This window comes from Lampris incognitus, chromosome 3, assembly GCF_029633865.1.
Source record: "Lampris incognitus isolate fLamInc1 chromosome 3, fLamInc1.hap2, whole genome shotgun sequence".
Lineage (NCBI taxonomy): Eukaryota > Metazoa > Chordata > Actinopteri > Lampriformes > Lampridae > Lampris > Lampris incognitus.
In genome coordinates, this window is record NC_079213.1 from 24,454,220 (window position 1) to 24,478,028 (window position 23,809).

Below are 23,809 nucleotides of genomic sequence, written 5' to 3' on the forward strand. Positions count from 1 at the left end.
TGATTTCTGCGTAATTTCCTTTTTAGCTGTGTGACAGTCCTCGCTTTAATGAAAGTTGTACCTCAGGCTGTGCGGGAAGTTCTGCCTCAAAATGATTGAGCATCCTCAGAGTCAGCAAACGGATCTGGGGGAAAAAAATAAATTATGTGAGGATTTCCATAGATGATGTCATTAAGTCAGCCTTACAACTGTAGACAATATGAAGTGACTGCAAACAAAGGCCTGAATTTCAATCTGTCATTTATTTTCTCCTAGCATTTGCCACAATGTAGTGAAAAGCAATATTGGATAAAACTTGGAAAACTCTTTAGCATTGTTTAGTATTGCTCATTGCTCAGTGAGATCAATGACCACTGCTAGTCACAAGAAAATCAGCTACTCGATGGCTAGAAGGGCTATTTCAATGAGGAATGTTAACCATATTGTGAGCTTTCGAAATATCAAAACATCAAATTTGAATAGGTAACAGTTTCTGTTGCTATGGCTGATCTCACTTTGGAGATGTTGGAGGAGATGTTGGGGTGCAGAATCTGATAGAGCTCCAGCAGTGCATTGTGGGACAGGTGCTGGGAGACACCGCTGAGTGACAGGCGGGTGTAGTAGAGATCTCCAAGCAACAGGGCCGACAGGTCGGTGGGGAATTTCCTGTCAGGAAAAAGAACGAACATGCTACATACAACATACGCTTCCTGCGTGATATTGGGCTATACAAATAAAATTGACTTGACTAGACTAGACTAGACTGGGACCACCATTGACCTTCACCAGTCATGGTGAAGGTAAATTTCTTGAAGAAGTATTCCAGTCTAACATAAAAAAATATAATAATTCGGCATTCAGTGATAATACCCCAACAAAGCCATTTGGAGTGGATATCTATCAAATTAAGAGCAGATATACTGGATTCTAGACATTTCTAAGCACTCTGAAAAATTAGCTTTTTATTTACAAGTAACCAACCTTCTGATGAATTTTTGGAAGATGTGTCTTCTGTGTTGATGCTAAGATGTTGTATAATGCAGTGTTGTGTGAAAGAAGGGAACTATGTCCATACAAATGGGTAGATAACAGTATGCAAATGCCCTATAAAATTAACTTGAAACACCTTTTGCCCCCTGCAACCAAAGGGGAACTGTTTTTCCTTCGAGTACATGAATGGCAGGCAATGGTCCATTCGAACAAGCATAAAAACTAACTTCCTATGACCTCCTTACTTCATGCATTCCTTCAAAAAAGTTTCTGAATTATATTAAAGTATTATATTACAGTATTGTACACACACACACACACACACACACACACACACACACACACACACACACACACACACACACACACACAATGCAATACTTACCTAAGGATTGAGGTGACCTTATCTACTGGAACCAGTGAGAGTAGCTGTGCAGAGCCATCCAGAGAGAGGAGACAACTGAGAGCCTGTCTCGCCACAAAGAGACCAGCTAAAGAGAGAAGGGAGAGAGAGACATGAATTAAACGGTCTGCATGGGTTAGGGTTAGGTCTAACCCCCAAACACTGAACTCCTACGTTACCCGTTTTAGGTCCATCTAGAAGAGAGTTAGCTCAAAGCCCTTCATGTTGAAATGTAAATGTAACGTCAAAGTAAAACTGATAGATAAGGCTCTTTTAATGCTTTGGCCCTCTCAGATTAATAACTCATACCTTTTCCCAGCTTCTCTTTCTCAACCTCACACAAAAGGTGGTTAAGGAGGGCTGTCACCGCTGCAACCACACCAGCTGAAACCAGAGGCCTGAAAAATAAAACCAAGGATTAAGCACCTTACTGCACCTTCTGGATAAGCTCCACCACTGTCCAAACCTTGTGTGTAAACCAAGCAAATGATGAAAAACTAAAACAAGTGGGAAATTGCATTGTTTCAGTAGATAATTCTCTATAAAGTTTAAATGGGAAAGATGCAGCATATGCTGCAGAGTGTATGTTACACCTTCATGCACTTCATATGTGCAAGGTCACGAGTCTGTTTTGCAGAGTGGGTTCGTGTATGTGGAGATGTTCGTGTATGTGGAGATGTGTGTGTGTTAATGGGTGTGTTGTGGTGTCAGTATACCTGAGGTGTGGCAGGAGCACCAGGCCAGCCCATGACAAGGACAGGTCGGTGATGGGCTGGTTGTCGTTGGGTGGCAGGTTAATGAGAGAGAGGACTAGCTCCGGGACCGGTGTTGCCCCCTTTCTAGGGTCTGTAGAGCTGGCCTGGTCAACTGCCTTCCTGCACCGCACACTACAGTAAGAGAAAATACACACCTATTAGAGAAGCTGAGCCACTAAGGGTATTTTTACACCATTCTGTTTCTTCCGAACTGCCTGTTTTACTTTAACATAAATGGGGAGCAGCCCCAAGGTGAACTATTAGTGATCACTATTAAAAAACAACTGTACAGGTGTCCAGGTAGTGTAGCAGTCTATTCCATTGCCTACCAACACGGGGATCACCAGTTCAAATCCCCATGTTAACTCTGGCTTGGTCAAGCGTCCCTACAGACATAATTGGCTGTGTCTACGGGTGGGATGCCGGATGTGGGTATGTGTCCTGATCGCTGCACAAGCGCCTCCTCTGGTCGGTCAGGGTGCCTGTTTGGGGGGGAGGGGGAACTGAGGGGAATAGCGTGATCCTCCCATGCGCTACATCCCCCTGGTGAAACTCCTCAGTCAGGTGAAAAGAAGCGGCTGACGCCTGCACATGTATCAGAGGAGGCATGTGGTAGTCTGCAGCCCTCCCAGAATTGGCAGAGGGGGTGGCGCAGCGACCGGAACAGCCCGGAGGATTGGGGTAATTGGCCAAGTGCAATTGGGGAGTAAAAAAAAAAGAAAAAAGGGGAGGCCTAAATTGTGATCAAATACACAGTGAATGTGTTTCTCACCAGTCCAATTACACCACAACTTAGATGAGAAAAAGAGAAGAAATCTCTCTGACCAAGGCACTCCGTGTAATTAAAAATGTCTTTATTGAAACTTAAGACATATCCAAAAAGGACCTAAAAATGCCCACGCGTAGTGGCTTGGGCCTTCTTCAGGGCATAGTGAGACAAAATGGGAGTCACTCCCGTTTTGTCTCACTATGCCCTGAAGAAGGCCCAAAACGGGAGTGACTCCCATTTTGTCTCACTATGCCCTGAAGAAGGCCCAAACCGCTACGCGTGGGCATTTTTAGGTCCTTTTTGGATATGTCTAAGTTTCAATAAAGACATTTTTAATTACACGGAGTGCCTTGGTCAGAGAGATTTCTTCTCTTTTTCTCATCTGAAACTACTAACCTTGGACCAAAGAGCACCCAACAAATATATTACTTAACTACAGAGAGGACTGAGCACGCCACTGACTCCAAACATATACACCACAACTTACTTCTGGAAAGAAAAACACACATTTCTGCCCTCTCCCCTCTGTCCAAATTGATACGGTTGGTAAAATCTATATAAGCCTATTGAGGCATTTAAATTTAGAAACTATAGTAGTGTCTATTAATCAAAAGTTGTTCGACTAAGATATAGCAGAAAATGCAGCTCCAATCCATCCTACTGAAAGCTGTGTTTGGTGTCTCACCCTATGGACTGTCCAGTGAAAAGCAGTGGGTAGGTCTCAAAAGCCATTGATCCGTCTGTAGGTGGTGGGGCCTTGGCTAGGATCAGACTGACCAGCACCTCCAGGCCGCTGTGGCGAGACGCGGGGTCCCCATCGGCAAACAACCCAGTAATGAATCGCAACAGACTGGGGAGGAAGAGCTGAGAGAGAAGGGAGGAAGGAGGAGGCACAGAGAGACAGAGACCGAGCGAGAGCGTGTGAGAAAGTGGCACAAAGCGAGAAGATCGAGGACCACAGAAGGGAGAGAAAGCAACAGAGATGGAGACCAACAGACAGATGAAAAGAAGACAGATAGAGGGCGTTAAAGAAGGTCAGCCAGAATACTGAATCAATCCAAGTAAACCTCTGTCAACTAATCTTAAACTCATCATTGTCTTTTAACCAGACACCATGATCATCCATGTTTTAGATGGTTATTTTTTTTCAGTTAGCTTTTGTAGTGCAAAAGGAAAACAATCACATGTCTTTTTGGTACCGGAAACCATTTATTAAATTATAAATTGATCATCCTCATCAGCATTCATCATTGTACTAACTGTCTTTATAATGTTTGCCACAAACAAATTCATCATCTGTGAGCAACTGGTGACCACTGACATCAAATTCTGGGAATGCTGACAAGTTTTTATTTCCTCAGACTTGCGGGAGGTTCCCAGTGGAGTAAAATTACTGAAGCTATAGGTCATATTCAAGTCAAACACACTGCATTTGGGCATATTTTACTAGCATGACAACTCAAAACCAACCTGTTCAAACTGCTTCATAGTAAACATCTCCTTGGTGAACTCGAGGATCAGGGCCTGCTCCATTCTGCTGCCAAACACCTGGAGGAGAACACAGAGGTGAGGAGTCAGAGAGAACAGTACAGACACACAGGTGTATACAGACACAAAATTTCACTTTCTCTTTTACAAACACTCACAAATTCATGAACACAAACATTTTCGCATGCGAACCTGTACGTAAACCACTGTCACAGAGCTCTCTGACTCTCTCTCTCTCTCTCTCTCTCTCTCTCTCTCTCTCTCTCTCTCTCTCTCTCTCTCTCTCTCTCTCTCTCTCTCTCACACACTCTCACTCTCACACTCACACACTCTCACACTCACACACACACACACACAGCCTGAAATCGAGACGCATACCTTTTGGACAGTCTCCTGGATGAGTGCCGAGGGCAGAGTGATATTCTCCCCCAGGAGCAGAGAGGAGGTGATCTGGAGGAGCAGTCGGCAGCAGGCTCCTGTTAGCAGAGGGCTCTGGATCGAACGCAGCACTGTCTGCGGGCAGGAAGACAATACATGACGGTGAAAGCACTGTGAGATCCAGCAATGCATATCAATGTATGCATATATATTTGAAATGCACCAGGGCCACTTTGGCACATGCATTTAGCTTCTGAGAAGTAAGTTGTAAGTATTGGCTGACATGAATAAACCACATTTATTTGTGCTTCTGGACATTTCAGAAAAAGATCATGCAATTAAATGTCACGGGACAAAAAAGAATGAGAATTTCACATTTTAATTAGATGGACATTCAGCCTAATAAAAGATTAGGAACTACGTCAAATTTGGACATGGTCCCACATTCTGTGGACACGGATCGTGTTCGGCTATATTCAGATGGTAATCATTTCATCATTTAGTCAATAATCAATACAAAATTCAATCACAGCTTTATTTTACTACTAGGTTGTGTCTCTACATGTTTTGCATTTCAAGAAACAACAGCTTCCATAGTATGTACAGTTGATAATGATATGTATACCCTCAGTGTCATGGAAAAATAAAGGCTGACAATTATGTTTTTATAATAACATTGACCAATATTTGACATCAATAAGACATCAATAAGAAGGCCGCATTTTTTTTTAATCCCAGAGAGGTTGACTTTATGAGGATATAAGGTTTTGCACAGTAATGACAGAGAACATATACCAGTGCTTGCTTGTCAATGTTTGCAAACTTCGATGTACCAGTGTAGCTCCCTTTTCTCCTTACCCGGCAGACAGCTTCAGGCCCGGTGACCTTGGCCCCGTCCCTGTGAGACACCAGGGTGTGGAGGATGTACAGAAGTCTTTCTAGCTGATCTGTCACCTGGCCCTCCTTATCACCTTTCTCCTCCAAGAAACCAAGGACTTCCACCACACTGGACTGTATGCAGGGACAAACCACTGTCAGCCTCGGTACCAAGCCACACAATTCAAAATTCAAAAATCTGTAATTTAACTGCCTTGTCCAGTGACTAGTGGACAGTCTCAATGCAAGACCAACAGGACAGGTCTCTATTACTCCCTCAGCACTACAGGGAAAACAAGCAATGACTGAAAAAGAGATTGAAAGCAAAGGAAAACAGCTCTGCTAAGGTAAACCACCTTGGAGAAGTTTTATTTAAATGTATTATGCAAAATCCTCGGTTCAGATAATGGATGGATGGATGGATGGATTATGCACAATTACCATCTCAACCAAATCGCTCCTCTAGCTGCTAGGAAGGTCTCTTATTAAGATTAGACGACATGAGATCGTCCCGCACCTTCCTCCATGTACCAGTTCTCAACATTTACAGAGAAGACGTCGACTAGCCAAAATCAAATCTTGTGTATGTGCGTGTCTAATCCTCACCTGCAGCGAGTCCCACAAAACCAGGAAATGTTCTTTGTTGACATGATCGGCTGCAGCCTGGGCCATGTGATCCAGGGCATCTCTGATTGTGTCCCAGGGCAGAGAGGCTCCTGGGTTGGTTACTGGGCCGAGTTTCCGTACAGCCACAGGAAGGGCCTTGAGCAGAATGGACAAGGTTGAGGGAAAGGCAAAGAAATAAAAAATACGAGAGAAGAGTGCTAAATCATTATCACTTACAAATCAACCCACCCCAGTACAGTTACACAATAGATTACAGAGCAGTATATTCATTCATTCATCCATTATCCAAACCGCTTATCCTTACTCAGGGTTGCGGGAGCCTATCCCAGCAGTCATTGGGCGGCAGGTGGGGAAACACCCTGGACAGGCCGCCAGACCATCACAGGGCCAATGCCCACACACACACACACACACACACACATATATACCTAGAGACAATTTAGTACAGCCGATTCACCTGACCTACATGTCTTTGGACTGTTGGAGGTAACCGGGGCACCCGGAGGAGACCCAAGCAGACACGGGGAGAACATGCAAACTCCACACAGAGGTCGACCCGGGACAACCCCCAAGGTTGGACTACCCTGGGGCTCGAACCCAGGACCTTCTTGCTGTGAGGCAACCGCGCTAACCACTGCGCCACCGTGGCGCAAAAAAAAAAAGTCCCTTACTGGTTATTCTGATGTCATTGTCAATGCCAATATACTGTGTATTAGAAACACCTTTATCTACAAAATGTTGTTTGTTAGCTCTTGACAAAGATGGCGAGTCTAAGGTGAGACACCAAAATCTAAGGTTAACTCCAATGAAATAAAATCCAGAAGAGGGTTGATTTGCCGACAGATTTTCCTCTGATCACATGGTAACAAACTGCTTTTCAGCTGTAGTGGCTCTGTAGTGGCTTTGGGTGTAAACTCCATTACGTTGCTTTTATTCGACAAGGATGTGTGAACGCAGTGAAAGGAAACTCACAGTAGTGGCACAAGAGTGGAACATTTTACGGACTCCTTTGCACATCTCAAAGAGCAGCTGGCCCGCTCCCTCAGCCTTCTCCGGTTGCTGCTCCAGGTCTGAGAACATATGACCCAGCAAGGCATCCAGGTCAGGAACCTGAGGGGGAAAAGAAACTGTCTGAGGTCTCTGAACCAATTCATCTGTCTTGTGAAAAGTCACACTTATTCAAAGACAAAGGAAAACTTATCAACAAATCTTTATATAATGTAATTTTGCCCAAAATTCAGATTCACAATGATTCAGATTCACAAATTTTTCAGTTAAAATTTAGTTTGAACATTTGAAGTTTCAATTATTACTATTCTGTTGTTTAAAAGCCTGTTTCCATTGAAAGAAGTAAGCCGGATGGACACAAGACGTGGGAATAAAGGTAATATGTTCATACATGATATACAAGATTGGTCAATCACCCACCTTTCTCATCAAAAACGAGAAGCTCTCAGCTGCAAAATTACGGATGTGGTCCTTTTTGTGTGCCAACAGTGTGCTGTACAAACTGTAAGGAGAAGAGATTTTTCGTCTTTATTCTTATCCAACATTTGACCTTATTAACGACGCCACTCACCAGATGTGAGAATACAGTAAAAAGTGAATGTTGTGTAAGGAAAAGGAGCTTCATGAACTAATAAACAATTTTTTTACTAAATCGGTCAGATTACTGTAATACTAAAAAAAAAAAAAACCCAGTCTCTTCACACATGTGATCATTCTTTGGCTTGTGAAGGCAGACATCCCTCCACAACTTATTTTATTATTATAACAGAGCAGAAGAGTAGTCTGAATGACTGAGGCTGTGTCAGAAGAGAATAAAGGCAACAAAAACACTGGTATGTTTGAATTTGTATTTCTTTAACTAATCCCAATCCACAGCTGCCCAAAATGAATGAGTGTCATATCTGTGTATACATCCACCTGCATCTCTTAGCCTCTCCACCCATGGACATTGGACAGGAAGTGACAAGCAGCTTGGGTGTCGAGGGGAACAAAACAGAACGAAACTACCCATTGTACTTAACCATTTGCTAGCACGACAATACCATTATTTGCCCGTTAAATATCAACAGAGTCTGATTACTAGGTCTCGTTCCTCACCTGTAGATGTTGGTCATGTCCTTGACCATAAGCCTCCACAAGTACTTGAACAGGTAGGAGAGGCAGGTGAATGCCCACTCTAGCTGCTCTGTGTCCTTGGTCTCCAGCAGGGATGCGATCAGGACAAAGAAGTCTGGGAAGTGTGGATAGAAGTCGGTCTGCAGGTCTCGGGCCAGCTGCACCACTAGGCTGGAGCGGAGACACAAAGCAGGTTTAAAACAACTAAGTATTCGAGAGCAATACCTATCAGGTGCGATGTCACTTCTCATATCGGTATGACTTGTCCAAGTATAGAACTGTACGAGAACGCTTCAAAATAACAGATTCTTTCAAATCGGTCTCAAACAAACACACACACATGACTTACTCCAGGAGTGGCTGGTAGGCAAGGCTGTTTTTGACTGCCAGATGGGCTTTCAGACTCTCCACTATGGACTTCTGGTGGAAGACCAACAAGTTGAATGACTGACACTTGTGGGTCACCTCTTTCAAGAAGGTTGCTGGTGGGGGGGAAAAAAACAATCAACCATCTTATATGAGTAACCCATAGCCAGTTTTCTCTTCTAAGTCTTGAGATGTTTTCAGGCAACACTTAAGAAGTATTCAACTTGAATTTCTGACGTAACAGTATAAGCGATTGATAGGAAAATTAGAGCCACATAAAATTTCATTTGAGGCTTATCCGTCCCCTGAGGTGATCATATACTTAAAAGTGCTGTTCGCTATAATTCAAGCAATGAAAGATGTGGTACCTGACAATGCAGTATGAGGAAATCAGTGAAAGTATCGTGTTTTATACATACTAAAATTTTCTGTCAAGTTGAGGTCTCTCCATTTTATCAGTCCTTCATACAAATATGTTTCTACCTCCTGTGGTGGAAGAGTACAAAGTCATAAACAATCCAATGCAAAAATTGGGGTATCTTTTTTAAAAAAAAAATATGAATGAGAACAATTAGTATTCTCTCTTATGACAATGACTGATTGATCACATACCTCGTCATAAGTCCCAGTCCTGTCAATGCGATGGATAACATCGATGTTGACATTGGCAAGTCTTTCGGCAAAGGTGAGAAACTGGGAAGCACAAATCCCAATTAAAGAGTTTCGTTGTTCTCATCGGCACCATTATCATTATTTATCACTATATACACACTCTGGAATATACTAACAGACGCTAACATAGTAAACTACAATATCATATTTTCAACAAAGAACTCCCGGTCATAACCTAAATGAATGAAAAGTTGACCGATTTCTATTTGATCCCCTAAACTCTCCCTTCGTTTACAGAAAAAGTGGGTAAACGGGTCTTCACCTCACTTCATGGTAGCCTCACTACGAGCTTGTGACACGCTGTATAACAACCCGAACACTCACCCGGTAAGTATTCTCAGATTTATGATATGACGACTTGGACTTTATCTTCATCTTGGACGTGTGGTTTAAGAGATGACAGATATTGCAAAAATTTGAAAACAAAGAGAACAGTTCATGAAAACAACTATTTATTTCCCCATATGACTAGAAATGTTTACAAGCACGCCGATGCCGGGGCGCAGCCATATTGGACAAGGTATTGTGGGTAATTTGTCTAACCCACGTGGCCCAGCAAAGACGATAGAAGTGGTGCGGGAGGGAAATCTTGCATCCGGTTCCATCTTCGCGTCACAGAAATAATTGTTAGGGACGAGAGGAAGGCAGATGGATTTGGATTGGAGTTTGCGTGCGTTTTTTTTGGGCGGGGAGGGGGGGGGGGTTGACCAATCCTTGGTTTATTTGATTTGGAGAAATCAGTTCGGTATTATTAAGGGTGTCTCAAGCAAACTCTTAACTTTCCTCTCTTTGAAAGCAAGAGAACGAACTGCTGACATACGTCTATTTAGGGCATTTTTTGTTTTAAATGATCAGCAAGTAAACCTAAAGATCAGCTTGACTCACTGAATATTCTTTAGATACCAGAAATTCACTAAAATCCCTTTTGAATGATTTTAACTTTCATCCTGTCAAGAAATACTTGAAATTGTGGAAATGTTTCTGTGAGTTGATGGGAAAACCCTGCATACTGTATTTACACTTAGTTTTTAGGGTCTATGAGCATTTTGCATCACTATTTTTACTACTGAAAGTTGCGGGTTGGTCTTAATGTCAGTTCTGCGTGTGGCCAGATTAGTTTTTAGGGTCTATGAGCATTTTTGCATCACTATTTTTACTACTGAAAGTTGCGGGTTGGTCTTAATGTCAGTTCTGCGTGTGGCCAGATGTGCTCATGAGAGATAAAACATTTCATTTCAAAGCAACTAAATCAGAAGTTCTTTCAGAGTCAGAATCAGAAATTATTTTATGGCTATGTGCATCACATGCACTAGGAATTTAGCTTGGTGTTGTTGCTGCAATTACAAGTGCAAGAAAAATACAGTATGGAGGCATGGTGGTGCAGTGGTTAGCGCAGTCGCCTCACAACAAGAAGGTCCTGAGTTCGAGCCTCGGGTAATCCAACCTTTGGAGGTCATCCCGGGTCGTCCTCTGTGTGGCGTTTGCATGTTCTCCTCGTGTCTGCATAGGTCAGGTGAATCGGCCCTACTAAATTGCCCCTAGGTGTGTGTGTATGTGGGCGCGTGGGCCCTGTGATGGTCTCATGGCCTGTCCACGCTGTCTCCCTGCCTGCTGCCCAATGACTGCTGGGATAGGCTCCAGCATCCCCACGACCCTGAGGGCAGGATAAGCGGTTTAGATAATGGATGGAGATATATATATATGTATATAAAATCCATATTATCTAATTTATTTGCAAGAATTTGATATAGGTGCTGATTTACTGAGTACTGGCTATCAGCCAGTTTATGTTTGTGACTAGCTCATGTTGAAAACTAAAGACTGTACTTTAATCAGAACTCTTGAAAAGTTCTGAGAAGTTTCCACCTCTTTTAATGTCTTGAGGGAACAGAATGCAGCGTTTTCAGAAAGCTGTTCCCTGGTCTCTTCTTTAAACATCATTCTCCCTTCTCTTAACTGACTAAACATTACATTCTGTTCTGGGCTGCTACACAGCAGCCTTGTGGTGTTTCTGTGTGCTGAAGAAGAATGCAACTAAGAAAGTTTGAGAGACTGGAGAGAGAGAGAGAGAGAGAGACTGGAGAGAGAGAGCGTATGTGCATGTGTGTGTGCATGCGTGCTTGTGTTGGGCTGATGATAGCTTTGATCTCGTGGACAGAAGAAAAACTCCCTGCTGTTGACCAGCCAGTGAGCGACTCTAGTACCTGCCTGGAATGCTGAGACTCTCTCTCTCTCTCTCTCTCTCTCTCTCTCTCTCTCTCTCTCTCTCTCTCTCTCTCTCTCTCTCTTCTCTCTCTCTCTCTCTCTCTCTCTCTCTCTCTCTCTCTCTCTCTCTCTCTCTCTCTCTCTCACACACACACACACACACATGCACATACACACACGAGAACACACCCTAAGGTGCATGTGCACACATGGATAGGTGCACAAGTGCATACACACACTTTCTCTCTCTCGCTTCTCTCTCACACAAAACACACACACACACACACACACCATTAACTTACACTCACTCTCTCTCTCCCAAACACAAAAGTACTCACTGAATAAAGGTTTCAGGCGGTGCTCTTGGATTCAGCTCAGTGTTTGGTGAGGGGATGTGCCAACACTCTCATTATTCCTAACAGGACGGCTTCACAAAGAGGAATAACTGCTTTCTATTAGGAAAGCATATGGGACTAGCTTAACGGTTTTGTTTTGTTTTTACAACACTTGAACGCAGTTTTGAAGCGTTTGACTGAAAGTTCATCACAATGTCAAAAGGCTCATTGTCCGTTGGCTCCTTCGTAGCAGGAGACTATGTGGTTTTTGCCCTCATGCTGGTGGTCTCAGCCGCTGTTGGGGTCTATTATGCTTGGGCAGACAGGGACCGGAGGAGCTCCCGGGATTTCTTAATGGGTGGCCGCAGTCTGACGGCCGTCCCCGTGTCCCTGTCCCTCACGGCCAGCTTCATGTCAGCCATCACCGTGCTGGCCAACCCAGCCGAGGTAAGGCCGACTTCTGATGGGCTCTAGGGCTCCAAAACGACACCAGTCCCGGACACAAAATCCCTCAGTACACGTTCACTGAACAATAACGAGTAAATTTCCGTCCTTTCAGTTTCAAGGTGGATGTTGGATAATTCACCCCCAGAGTACTTTCAGTTGTTGTGGTGATGGTCCTAATAACACTTAAGCTTGTGAAGTGTTATAGATGTCAGACCATCTTCCCCCTTATGTTGAAAAGAATTCCACTGACCAAGAGATACTTGCCTTCCACTGATGGATCAACTGAACGCTTTTTGCAGAAAAACAGAAAGATTAATATCACTTCTCAGATTAACCTCCTCATTCGACTGCATCACTATATCACATCATCTGGTAATTATGTGCATTATGAGGACAATACTAATCTTTATATTTCTGTCAACATGTTGTATGCCAGTGTAAAATCTTCGTGTGTAAATACTATATAGCAGAGAGCAGGGCCGGCTTTTGCAAGTTTTAAGTTTTACCTGGGGTGGCATGAGGTTCCAGCTTGGGGGGGGGGGTTAGAGGTTATCTCCTCCAGACGAATTTGAATTTCAGAGACTTCATTTCCTGCATCCTGGTAACTTTCTTTTAAAGCATGTGAATCACATAAAAATTAGAAAACATAAAAATCTGTTTTTTGTGTTGAACAATTAATGTAGTCCCACTTGTTTCTAAAAGAAGTTTACGCATGTCTAATATGTTTTATATATTTTGCCCCACATGCAATAAAAACTCAGTTTTTTTTCCCCACCAAAACATTTTTACTGAGTCGTTAGAGAAAGATAAATAGCTTTTTATTGTCCGCTCGGGGAAACTGTAGTCTGCAGCAGCATCACAGGAAGTTGCAAAATATACACCACAGTAAAAATACACTATACAAGTCACAGATATACACACTCAATATACAGTCAAATCTACACAAGAAAAAAGAAATGCAAGAATACCGATTAATAACACACAAGCTCATTATCAAGCCAACCATTGCTGTTGTAGACTTCGTTATTTCTATTTAACACACAGGGCGGCAAACTCACAATGAGTGTGAGACACATGCAGTGTCAAATTCTTCTAAAAAACATTTTAAACAGAGCAAGGCTAAACAAAAGAAAAAAAAACTTTACGTGTCACTTAACGCAAGTGGCAGACTATGGAAAGTAAATAGGCACGCAAGCATTGAGTTGAGACGAAATAGTGGTGATGTTGATTGGTGGATTTTCCCGGGTCGGGTGGCGGGCGCAACCATTTTTTTTCTTTATTCAATGTGAATTCTAAACTGGTGAGCAAACAAATTTACACCAACCACAAAAAAAATCTGAACTTTGAACACTATTTTTTCTGATATCAAATGCCTACAAATAGGGTGGCAACTGGGATTGCAAGGTCTTTTGCAGGGGTGGCAACTCCCAGTCCTTGCCACTCCTTGGAACTGCCACAGGCAGAGACAGACTATTTGCAATGTTTGCGACCATAAACTTGTTAGATTGTATAGAAGACACCGCTTATTCCCCGAAGTCCGTTACTTTTGTTGGCTACTCAGAAACATTAGTTATATAATGTTGTTACATTCAATACGTTTCACATGAGAGAAGTAGTTTACCCCTGCTGTTGTATTAGCATAACAAAGAGATTTGAGTGTTTTATGACCCCTAAGCCCCACCCACTGACCAATCAGAGGCAAGCACCTCCCTCATCCCCACCCTCACCAATCAGAAGCTAGCACCGCCCCTAATGCATGCCCCCTAAATAATCAAAATGCAAGCTAAGCTTCCTGAATAATTTATCACACCCTTAAGTCCCGCCTCTGACCAATCAAACGTAAGCCACGCCCTTAAGTACTCGAGGTATTTTCGCTTGCTCATTTTGAATTGCTGCTGCAGAATTGCGCGGGGATGAGCATTGGGGTAGGGTGCAATACAGGCCGGGTGGCAGGCCTGGGTACGACGTTAAACTGCAGCTGTCGTCGGCGACTAAACTGGCACCCAAATCTCAACCCTTGGGTTGTTGGGAGGAGAGTGTGTGGACACCCAGCAGGACTAAAAACAAAAACTGTCTTAGGACGGATGAGTTCCTCTGTGAACCAACGGCCATCCATACCTAGACAGGCGCTAGGGACCACCAGATACTCCCCCTACCGAAACACAATGATGACTCAACCAATTGTTGAGGCATCAGCTGTGCTCCTACGACCTCCATAGGCTACAGAACTGATGAGGATGATGATGATGGCAGGCAAAGGCGGGGACCGACCGGGGTGTGCCGACTTCCAGCATTGCAGACTGGTCCTCGGGACGTGGAATGTCACCTCTCTGGTGGGGAAGGAACCTGAGCTGGTGCAGGAGGTGGAGCGGTACCAACTAGATATAGTTGGGCTCACCTCCACACATAGCATGGGTTCTAGTACCAAATTCCTGGAGAGGGGCTGGGCTCTTTACTTTTCTGCAGTTGGCCAAGGTGACAGGTGCCGGGCGGGTGTGGGGATAATCACAAGTCTCTGGTTGAGCATTGCTGTGTTGGGAGTTCTCCCCGGGGAATGAGAAGGTCACCTCTATAGGACTGAGATGCTGGTCATTACTTCAAGGTGCTTCTCCTGACTTGTAAAATCCTAAATGGGCTTGCCCCATCATACCTGTTTGATCTCCTTAAACCGTACACTCCATCTCGAGCTCTCCACTTTCAAAGTACAGGGCTCCTGTGTATATCGGGCCCCGCTCTTGTGGAATAACCTGCCTGCTGCCATCAGACAATGCGAGTCTGCTGAGTCCTTTGAATCCAAACTGAAAACTCATCTTTTTGCCTTAACCTACAATAAGTTGCCTTTAAATTGAGTACTTCATGACCTGTACTGCGTGGTGGTTCGGTTTCTGTCTCAATTAATTTACCAAGCACTGTTCTGCCGACAAGCTAGTATAGAGTATTGACAACTGCAACTGTTCTCATTTCTCTCTCTCTGAATGATGTCTCCTCCTGTCTCTTCTCTTGTGTATGTGAATGGTGTGATATGAGTCTCTCCTGTGTCCACGTGTAGTCTGTCCAACTCCCAGGTCTCCATGGTGATGGTGGCAGCCACCTGGATGCTGCTTGGCATCCTCCCCATCACATTCCTTATACATCATATAAATCCATATAACTTTGTTATCCTGTTTTAATGTTGTATCCTTCTCTCTCTCTCCGATGTGTGACTAATGTTTTTTCTTGTCTCTTCTCCAGTGTATGTGAACGGTGTGATGTGAGTCTCCCCTGTGTGCATGTGTAGTCTGTGCTCCGGCCAGGTCTACATGGTGATGCTGGTCACGTGGTTCAGGTCCTAGGCTGTTCCGGTGGCATCGGGACACTGCTTGGCATCCTCCTCCTTATATTCTTCACATATCTTACAATTCCATTATAATTCTGTCATCCTCTTTCAATGTTGTATTCTGTAAATTGTGTACACACAACATCCATTGCACGTCTGTCCGTCTTGGGAGAGAGATCCCTCCTCTGCTGCTTTCCCTGAGGTTTCTTCCCATTTTTTCTGCCTGTTAAAGTTTTGTTTTTTTAGGGAGTTGTTTCTTATACTCAGCCAATAAATAAAACAAATTCTCATTCTCATGAGAAAGTTAATATAGCCATATTCAAAACATTTTGTTATCGGTCCTTTAGGTGTACCGCTACGGGGCTAGCTTTGGGCTTGTTGGGTTCTCCTACGTTATCACGGTGATGGTCACATCTGAAGTCTTTCTACCCATCTTCTACAGGCTGGCAATCACCAGCACCTACGAGGTGAGCATGGTTTTATTTTGCGTGATGCTGTTACCTTGGGTTGGGTTTGATTTGTGTGGGGCCTGTTTTGTTGTAATGGTGTGGTATAATGTTCTGTATTATGCTGGGTTGCAATGTTTTTGTGGTGTGGGTATATTTTGTTGTGTGTTTGTATGGTGCATCTACTATGCCTGGCCCGTCTTAACATATATCATGAAGTTATTGTATGGATACCATTAAATATGTGGTTTCTAGTTGTCAGTGGAATATATATGTTCTGTAAAACGTAAGATGTAACCAAGGAGAATGTTTTGCGTTTCAGTTTGTGGTACAGCCGATACGGCTTTGCTTCAAAAAGTTAAGAAAAAAACAAGTCCGTTTGGTTATAGAAAAGAAGCTACACCCGTAAACTGTGACTTTTTCCATAGTCATGTACAGTCCTTTTTTTTTTCTTGGATTCCCCCCCCCTTTTTCTCCCAATTACCCTACTCTTCTGAGCCATCCCGGTCGCTGCTCCAATGCCTCTGCCGATCCAGGGAGGGCTGCAGACTACCACCTGCCTCCTCCAATACATGTGGAGTCGCCAGCCGCTTCTTTTCACCTGACAGTGAGGAGTTTCACCAGGGGGATGTAATGCGTGGGAGGAGCATGTGATTCCCCCCAGTTCCCCCTTCCCCCCGAACAGATGCCCCAGCCAACCAGAGGAGGCGCTAGTGCGGCGACCAGGATGCCTACATCTTGCTTCCCACCCACAGACACAGCCAATTGTGTCTGTGGGATGGGTCTCACCATCCCAGTTCTGACACCAATGCAGCGAATTCGGGGGGCAGCCAGGAACAGCTACAGCCGGGACGCGAACTCGTGTCTGACCCCCGAATTCGCTACACTGGTGTCAGAAGTGGGATGGGGAAACTGTGAGTGAGGCATTCGGAACCGCGTTCGCCCAGAGGCGTGAGGGAGCGTGTATGCGCGCTTCCCGAAGGAGCCGGGTAGCACGACCACGGATGAGTAGACTCGCTAGCTCTTGGCTATGGGTCGGACCCTTTAGTCGACTGGGTGACGTAGTCGCCCGTAGTGCGAAAGACACGGGTTCGTGTCCCGGCTGCCCCCCCCCCCCAATTCGCTACAACATGTAGGAGTATCCTGTCGAAGACCGTCGAGTAGATAATCTACATACTTATTTTCCGAACTTTTCACTCTTCGCGATCCAGCCATTCCAACGACCCAAACTCACACAAGCGCTTCCTTTGTCCACCCGTCTCCCTAATACAACCCCCCTCAGCCAATGAATGACCAGTATTAATTAACTACTGAATACCGCTTCCTCTCACTGCCATGAACTCTTCAAAATATTTCTAACCTGTAAAAGTATTTCTAACCTGGTTACATTTTCATCTGACAGATTTATTTTTGCTGTGAGGTACAGCAGTCTTGGAGTCAACTGTTCGTTGTTTTAAGATAAAAATCATTACGTCCGGGTGGCGTGGGGGCCTATTCCGTTGCCTACCAACAAGGTGTTGCCTCTGGCTTGGTCAGGCGTCCCTACAGACACAACTGGCCGTGTCTGCGGGTGGGAAGTCGGATGTGTGGGTATGTGTCCTGCTCGCTGCACTAGCGCCTCCTCTGGTCGGTCGGTGCGCCTGTTCAGGGGGGAGGAGGAACTGGGGGGGGGGGGGGGATAGCATGATCCTCCCACGCGCTACGTCCCCCTGGTGAGACTCCTCACTGTCAGGTGAAAAGAAGCGCCTGGCGACTCCACACGTATCGAAGGAGACGTGGTACTCTCTGCAGCCCTCCCCGGGTCGGTAGAGGGGGCGGAGCAGCGACCAGGGACAGCTCGGAGGTGGGGCAATAAAAAGGGGTGGGGGGGATCATTATGTCAAATCAGTTGCTTCAGATGGATCATCACTTTCCAGTTCTTATTCAATAGTTCGGTATTTTAAAGGTGTGCACTCGTAAGGATAATCTGGATTAGCCGAACACGTAAACTGCGACGTGCATAATATCTTCAGATTTTGAAGAGAAGTTCTTACTGAATTGATCTGAGCCGCTCTTGCGTTAACCCAAGCCCCGATACACACATGACCTCATTTCCGCCTGGCCTTGTTATGTCTGTTTCTTCTTTCTGCCAAGTATCTGGAACTGCGCTTCAATAGAGCAACACGGCTGCTGGGAACTCTGCTCTTCATTGTTCAAACTGTGAGTCAGATCCCGACGAACACGACCCCGAATGAACCCACATCATGCAGGTGATTATGAAGGTGTTTTTCTCTCTGTTCCAGGTTTTGTACACAGGAATAGTCATCTATGCCCCAGCCCTGGCTTTAAACCAAGGTATGTTGGCTTCATTCTGTGACTGGTCGGGTTAATCTTCATGGTACTACGTGTTCACACCTGAAGTACCTTGGTGTTTTGTGGTTTTACTGAACTGAGGGATCGTGCTCTCTTTTTACTGTGGTCTGTCCTCACCGACTGCTAGCTTCTCTCCCTCCGTTTCTGCCAATGGCAATCCACCTGGCTCCTCTCCTCACCATGTCTATCTACCTGCTCGTTTCTCTATCTACCCTGCTTTCCTTCTCACTATCTTTCCTCCTTCTCTTATCTAATCTTACTCCCTCTCTCTCTCTCTCTCTCTCTTTCTCTCCCTCCAGTAACCGGCGTGGATCTGTGGGGTGCAGTCATCTCAACGGGGGTGGTCTGTACTTTCTACTGCACCATGGTATGTTGACTACCTGCATCAATGAGTCCCAATATTGACATGCTTCTGAAAGACTCTTTGGTCCCAAGCCTTAATATTTCCAGAAACCAGAGGGCGCTCTTCTTGGATTGGTGTTTTTGGAGGTTTAGATACCTGGGCCCTGTTTCAGAAAGTGGGTTTAGCTAAAACTCAAGAGTTTGTTGACTCAGAATTGAAGTTTCACAAAGCAATCTCAGTCAGTTACTATGGCAACATACTCTGTGAAGCTAACCTGCACACTGGCAGGTTTTCTTCAACTAACCCTGAGTTTCTCCTGCTCGTTACCTGAAGCCTGCAGACTGAAGTAAGTGTCAGATATGGCGTGTCCTTTTTTTTTTTGAAGAGCCAGTTGATATTGAAGCACAAATACTCTGCATAAATCTCCGTCGAGAGAGGGTGATCAGATGCTGCTTGGATGTTTTATCATTTTCTGATGATTATCTGTTTTAGCATTACCGTTTTTCTGCACAGTCGATCATTTATCTGAACGATATCCTCAGCCCTCACATCGTTCGTATGACACATCGTGGACATGCTCTCAGTTCGGTACAAATTCTGTGTGTTAAACTTTGGTTTTTTGTTTTGTCAACGAGAGTTTCCTGTGTAACACTGGTGATGCTGAGGCAACCGTCTGTCAGGCTGTCAGAAATGTGACTCTTGCACTGAAAAGTTTACTGTACACTTCTGTGGTGTTCCCAAGTAACAGACCTGTTCTGATCCGTTATTCCCACCTATGTGCTTATTTAGGTGTCATTGATTATAAATTAGGCACACCGTTATTACACAATGCCTAACGTGGCTTGCTTTATTCCACCGTATTGCAAGACTGCCCGAACAATATTCCTCGCGCTTCTCCCCACGTCAACAGGTGACGTCACATACATACGGGTGCCCTTACATGCCAAACCGGTACATGACATCCCTCCTTTTCTGGGAAATAAACTTCAGGTTATTTTCAATTCAAAAATATGAACCCATATAATGACAGTATCAAAACTTTCCTAACCAAAACACATACCACATATTATGTATGCTTTCACCTTAATTAGAACCATGTATTAATTCTCCATTAACACATATTCACTTATGAACAGTCTGTAAACATATAAGACCTTTTAACATGTTAATTTCACATTTGCATCATCAAACAACAATCGTCACTGAACTTGACCCAACAGTTTTTTTTTTTTACATTTCTCCAGTCTATGTCATATCATAGTCTGCCAGCCTCGATGGCAAGCGTCTCTCTCTTGGAGGCCTGTCTGCCCCCGGGGTGTCATTGCTGGTGTTGCTCCACTCTGCGTTTTGAGCACCCAGTGTCTCTCTGTTTGATGTGTAGTCCTCGGCATCCTGTGATGCTTCTGTTCCGGCAGGTGTCTCCTGAGTACTGGTGTATCGCTTCACGAATGTTGCGTTCCGTGTGTATCTGGCTCCGGTTGGAGACTCGACGACAACTTGGTTTCCTGATTTGCTCACCACCTTGTGTGGCGTTGTGTTGAATAGTGTTGTCAGTTTATCAGTCTTTTCTTGTCTCACCAGGACCGTGTCACCGACATTGACATCCGAGTACCTGGCGTGACGCCGTTCGTCTGCATAGATCTTTGATTGTCCTTTCTGTTCTGCGTCTCTGTCTCTTACCTCCAGATCAGCGTGTGCTGCTGTGATGCTTGGCAGCTTCCCCCTCATCTTTCTTTTGAAGAGCAACTCCGCGGGACTCTTCCCTGTGGTCGCATGATCGATGCTCCGGTATACTGTCACATACTTTCTAAGTTCTCGCTTCCAATTGAGTCCATCTGAAACAGCAATGCGAATCCTCTTCATCAGCGAGGCGTTTTGACGTTCTACCTCGCCGTTCGCCTGCGCCCATCGTGGCGTTGTTTTCTCATGCTTGATTCCGTTGGTGTCACAGTACTCACTGAACTCCTCTGATTTGAACTGAGGACTCTGGTCCGACCTCAGTGTGACGGGAAGTCCATGTCGACTGAAGATTGTCTCTAGACTGTCTATCACTTTTGACGTGGTTGTGGACTTTAACACGTCATACTCATAGTAGCGGCTGTAGTAATCAACTACAACTAGAATCGAGTCACCTGTCGGCAGGGGTCCGAGTAAGTCAATGGCAATATCTTGCCAGGGCCCCTCTGGTAACTCTGTTGGTCTTAACGGTTCCGGTGCGTCTGGCCGAGCAACAACTTGGCATCCGTGGCATGACCTACAATGTCTCTCGGCTGCTCTGTCCATTGTTGGCCACCAGACTTTGCTCCTGAGGTGCTGTTTAGTTCCGACAATTCCTAAGTGTCCTTCGTGTGCTAGTGAGAGAGCGCGTGCCCGCAGTACTTGTGGCAGCACAATACGCGTTCCACGTAGAACCAAATGTCCTATTACACATAACTCACTAGCCACCGCGGCATATGCTGCGCACTTCTCAAAGTGTCCACTCTCAATAGCTTTACGCACCTCGATCAGCTCCTCGTCGTGGGCTGATGCCTCCTCCACCTCGCGGGTTGTCAATGCTCTGGGTGTGGCACTCACTGCAACAAATCTCACATACTCGTCGGATCCGTGTGCATGTTTCTGTTTCAGTGCGCTGTTCCCCAGCAGACGTGATAGTGGGTCTGCTATGTTCTTTTTGCCCGAGATATGTACTACTTTAAAATCATAAGGCTGTAACCTTAGGACCCATCGCTCTATACGAGCGCATGGTTTCGAGCGTGGGCTGTATATAGATTCAAGAGGTTTGTGGTCTGTAACCAAGTCAAATCGTCTACCATAGATGTATGGGTGTAACCTTTCACACGCCCATACCAGACCTAAGGCCTCTTTCTCTGTCTGAGAATACCTGCGTTCACAGTCGGTTAGACCACGACTGACAGAGCAAATGGGAACATTTTCTCCATTCTGGGTCTGTACTAACACTGCTCCTAATCCCACTGGACTAGCATCTGCAATGATTTTGGTCGGTGCATCTTTGTTAAAGTAGGCTAGTGTCCCTGCTTTGGCTAAGCCCTCTTTCAGCGCCTCAAACGCTTGTTTCTGTTCTGGACCGAATTCAAACGGAGTGTCTTTTATCTTGGCCTCCACAGGCGCCCGTAGGTTGAAGGGTATACGCCCGAGTGGCTGTGCTACTGGTGTCACCTCTGGGTCTATGTGTAGCTTTATCTGTTTTGTTTTCAGCTTCCCTACCCCCTGAAATACAGTCGGGTACTGCTGCTGAAGTGATCGGTTCATGTCTCTGACGGCTGATATGTTGGCACCTATTTTCAGTACACCTAGTTTCATGGCCAACTCTTTTCCTAGTAGTGGTTCTCCATCACCTCCGATTACTATGAATTCTGCTTGTTCACAGCGTTCTCCTATTTTTACTTTGCATGTGAACGCCCCTTTAAAGGGTAGAGGTTGGTTAGATGAATAAGAAAATAGTTTCCTTTCCGGCTTTGGGACATATGAGTGGCACCTAATTTTCTCTGACTTTAAATCCTCCCAGGTCTTTTCGTCTATCACATTGCAAGTAGCCCCGGAGTCGACAAGCATCTTCAAGCTAACTCCTCCCACATTTATGTTGAGCCTATCTGACTTGTTTGTATCACTCAATACAAAGGCATAATCATGTTCTTCTATCTCTATTTTATGCACTTTTTCCTTTCCTGTTGCACCTTTTGTTTTGCATTGCTTTGCGAAATGGTCTCTACCATTGCATTTGCGACACGTTTGGCCGCGCGCGGGACAATTGGGGTCTTTCCCAAAGTGGTCTGAATGTCCACATCTAAAACACGTTTTGTCCATTTTGTCCGTTTTTCCTCTATCCGCGCCCGGTCTCCCTTGTCCTCTTTTCTGACATTTCCCTCTTTTCTGTGAGACACGACTCACAGTCGCCTCTGCTTTCCCCTCCCTCACAGACATCTCCGCCATTTGTTCTTCAATTTGTTCACACTGTGCCGCCAACTCGAGAGCACGAGCAAGCACCAAACCACGCTCCTCACGGAGTCTACGGCGAGTATAACTTGACGTGCATTTGCTTACAATTGCATCTCTAATCTGATCGTCTGTGTCTCCACCAAAACCGCAGTCTTTTGCCGCACGTCTCAAGCGTGTAGCGAATTGTTGTACTGTCTCCCCTTGATTCTGAGAGATTTTCTGAAATGTCTGGCGGGCGAATGTAGCATTTACTTGAGGCACGAAATATCTGTTCAAAGCTGCAACAGCGGCATCATAATCAGTCACCTCACCGGTGGCGTCCAAAGTTGAAAAGATGTCCTGTGTGTCTGGACCTGCGTGATGCAAAAGAAGTGCTCTCCGGCGCTGCTTCACTGCATCCTCGGTGTTATCATCGATGATCAGACCTTTCCCATCAGCAAACAGTTCAAATGACATTAGCCATCTTGTCCACCGCGGCCCCAAAGTCGCCGGGTCGGAGTAGCAATCAAACGCCGGTACGCGTGCTGTCTTTTCCATGCTGCCGCGCTAGCTAGCTACAACTGTTAGCTACACTTCAGATCTAACTAAACGTTACGAACTTTAGCTCATCACTTAGCTTAGGCTCGGTACATCACTCGTTGCCATTGTTCTGATCCGTTATTCCCACCTATGTGCTTATTTAGGTGTCATTGATTATAAATGATTAGGCACACCGTTATTACACAATGCCTAACGTGGCTTGCTTTATTCCACCGTATTGCAAGACTGCCCGAACAATAATCCTCGCGCTTCTCCCCACGTCAACAGGTGACGTCACATACATACGGGTGCCCTTACATGCCAAACCGGTACATGACAAGACCCACAAGATTCATCAAAAAAAAAAGAAAAAAGAAAGACCATTGACTCGGTCAGTAATTTTCTGCCACGCCAGCTCACGTTATTTTGCTGCTGCTCCTGCATTACTTTTTTCCTTTAAAA

The 23,809-nt window shown here is 44.9% G+C and overlaps 2 protein-coding genes across 2 annotated transcripts in view; one reads left to right on the top strand and one right to left on the bottom strand.

The window, feature by feature from the left end:
• utp20 (UTP20 small subunit processome component) overlaps positions 1–9,920 on the bottom strand; it is a 55,799-nt gene extending 45,879 nt beyond the window's left edge. Inside the window, exons 1-17 of the mRNA XM_056277096.1 lie at positions 9,752–9,920; positions 9,368–9,448; positions 9,175–9,241; positions 8,739–8,871; positions 8,372–8,560; positions 7,694–7,775; positions 7,238–7,375; positions 6,245–6,400; positions 5,621–5,773; positions 4,763–4,897; positions 4,367–4,444; positions 3,591–3,760; positions 2,089–2,247; positions 1,682–1,770; positions 1,355–1,460; positions 495–645; positions 62–124 (exon numbers count right to left, since the gene is read on the bottom strand). Coding sequence (XP_056133071.1) covers positions 62–124; positions 495–645; positions 1,355–1,460; positions 1,682–1,770; positions 2,089–2,247; positions 3,591–3,760; positions 4,367–4,444; positions 4,763–4,897; positions 5,621–5,773; positions 6,245–6,400; positions 7,238–7,375; positions 7,694–7,775; positions 8,372–8,560; positions 8,739–8,871; positions 9,175–9,241; positions 9,368–9,448; positions 9,752–9,802 — 2,001 coding nt within the window. The 5' untranslated portion in view covers positions 9,803–9,920. The remainder of the gene's footprint in view (positions 1–61; positions 125–494; positions 646–1,354; positions 1,461–1,681; positions 1,771–2,088; positions 2,248–3,590; positions 3,761–4,366; positions 4,445–4,762; positions 4,898–5,620; positions 5,774–6,244; positions 6,401–7,237; positions 7,376–7,693; positions 7,776–8,371; positions 8,561–8,738; positions 8,872–9,174; positions 9,242–9,367; positions 9,449–9,751) is intronic.
• Positions 9,921–12,180: 2,260 nt separating this feature from the next.
• Positions 12,181–23,809, top strand: part of slc5a8 (solute carrier family 5 member 8) — a 29,699-nt gene continuing 18,070 nt past the window's right edge. Inside the window, exons 1-5 of the mRNA XM_056276691.1 lie at positions 12,181–12,414; positions 16,078–16,197; positions 18,310–18,375; positions 18,459–18,510; positions 18,828–18,895. Coding sequence (XP_056132666.1) covers positions 12,181–12,414; positions 16,078–16,197; positions 18,310–18,375; positions 18,459–18,510; positions 18,828–18,895 — 540 coding nt within the window. The remainder of the gene's footprint in view (positions 12,415–16,077; positions 16,198–18,309; positions 18,376–18,458; positions 18,511–18,827; positions 18,896–23,809) is intronic.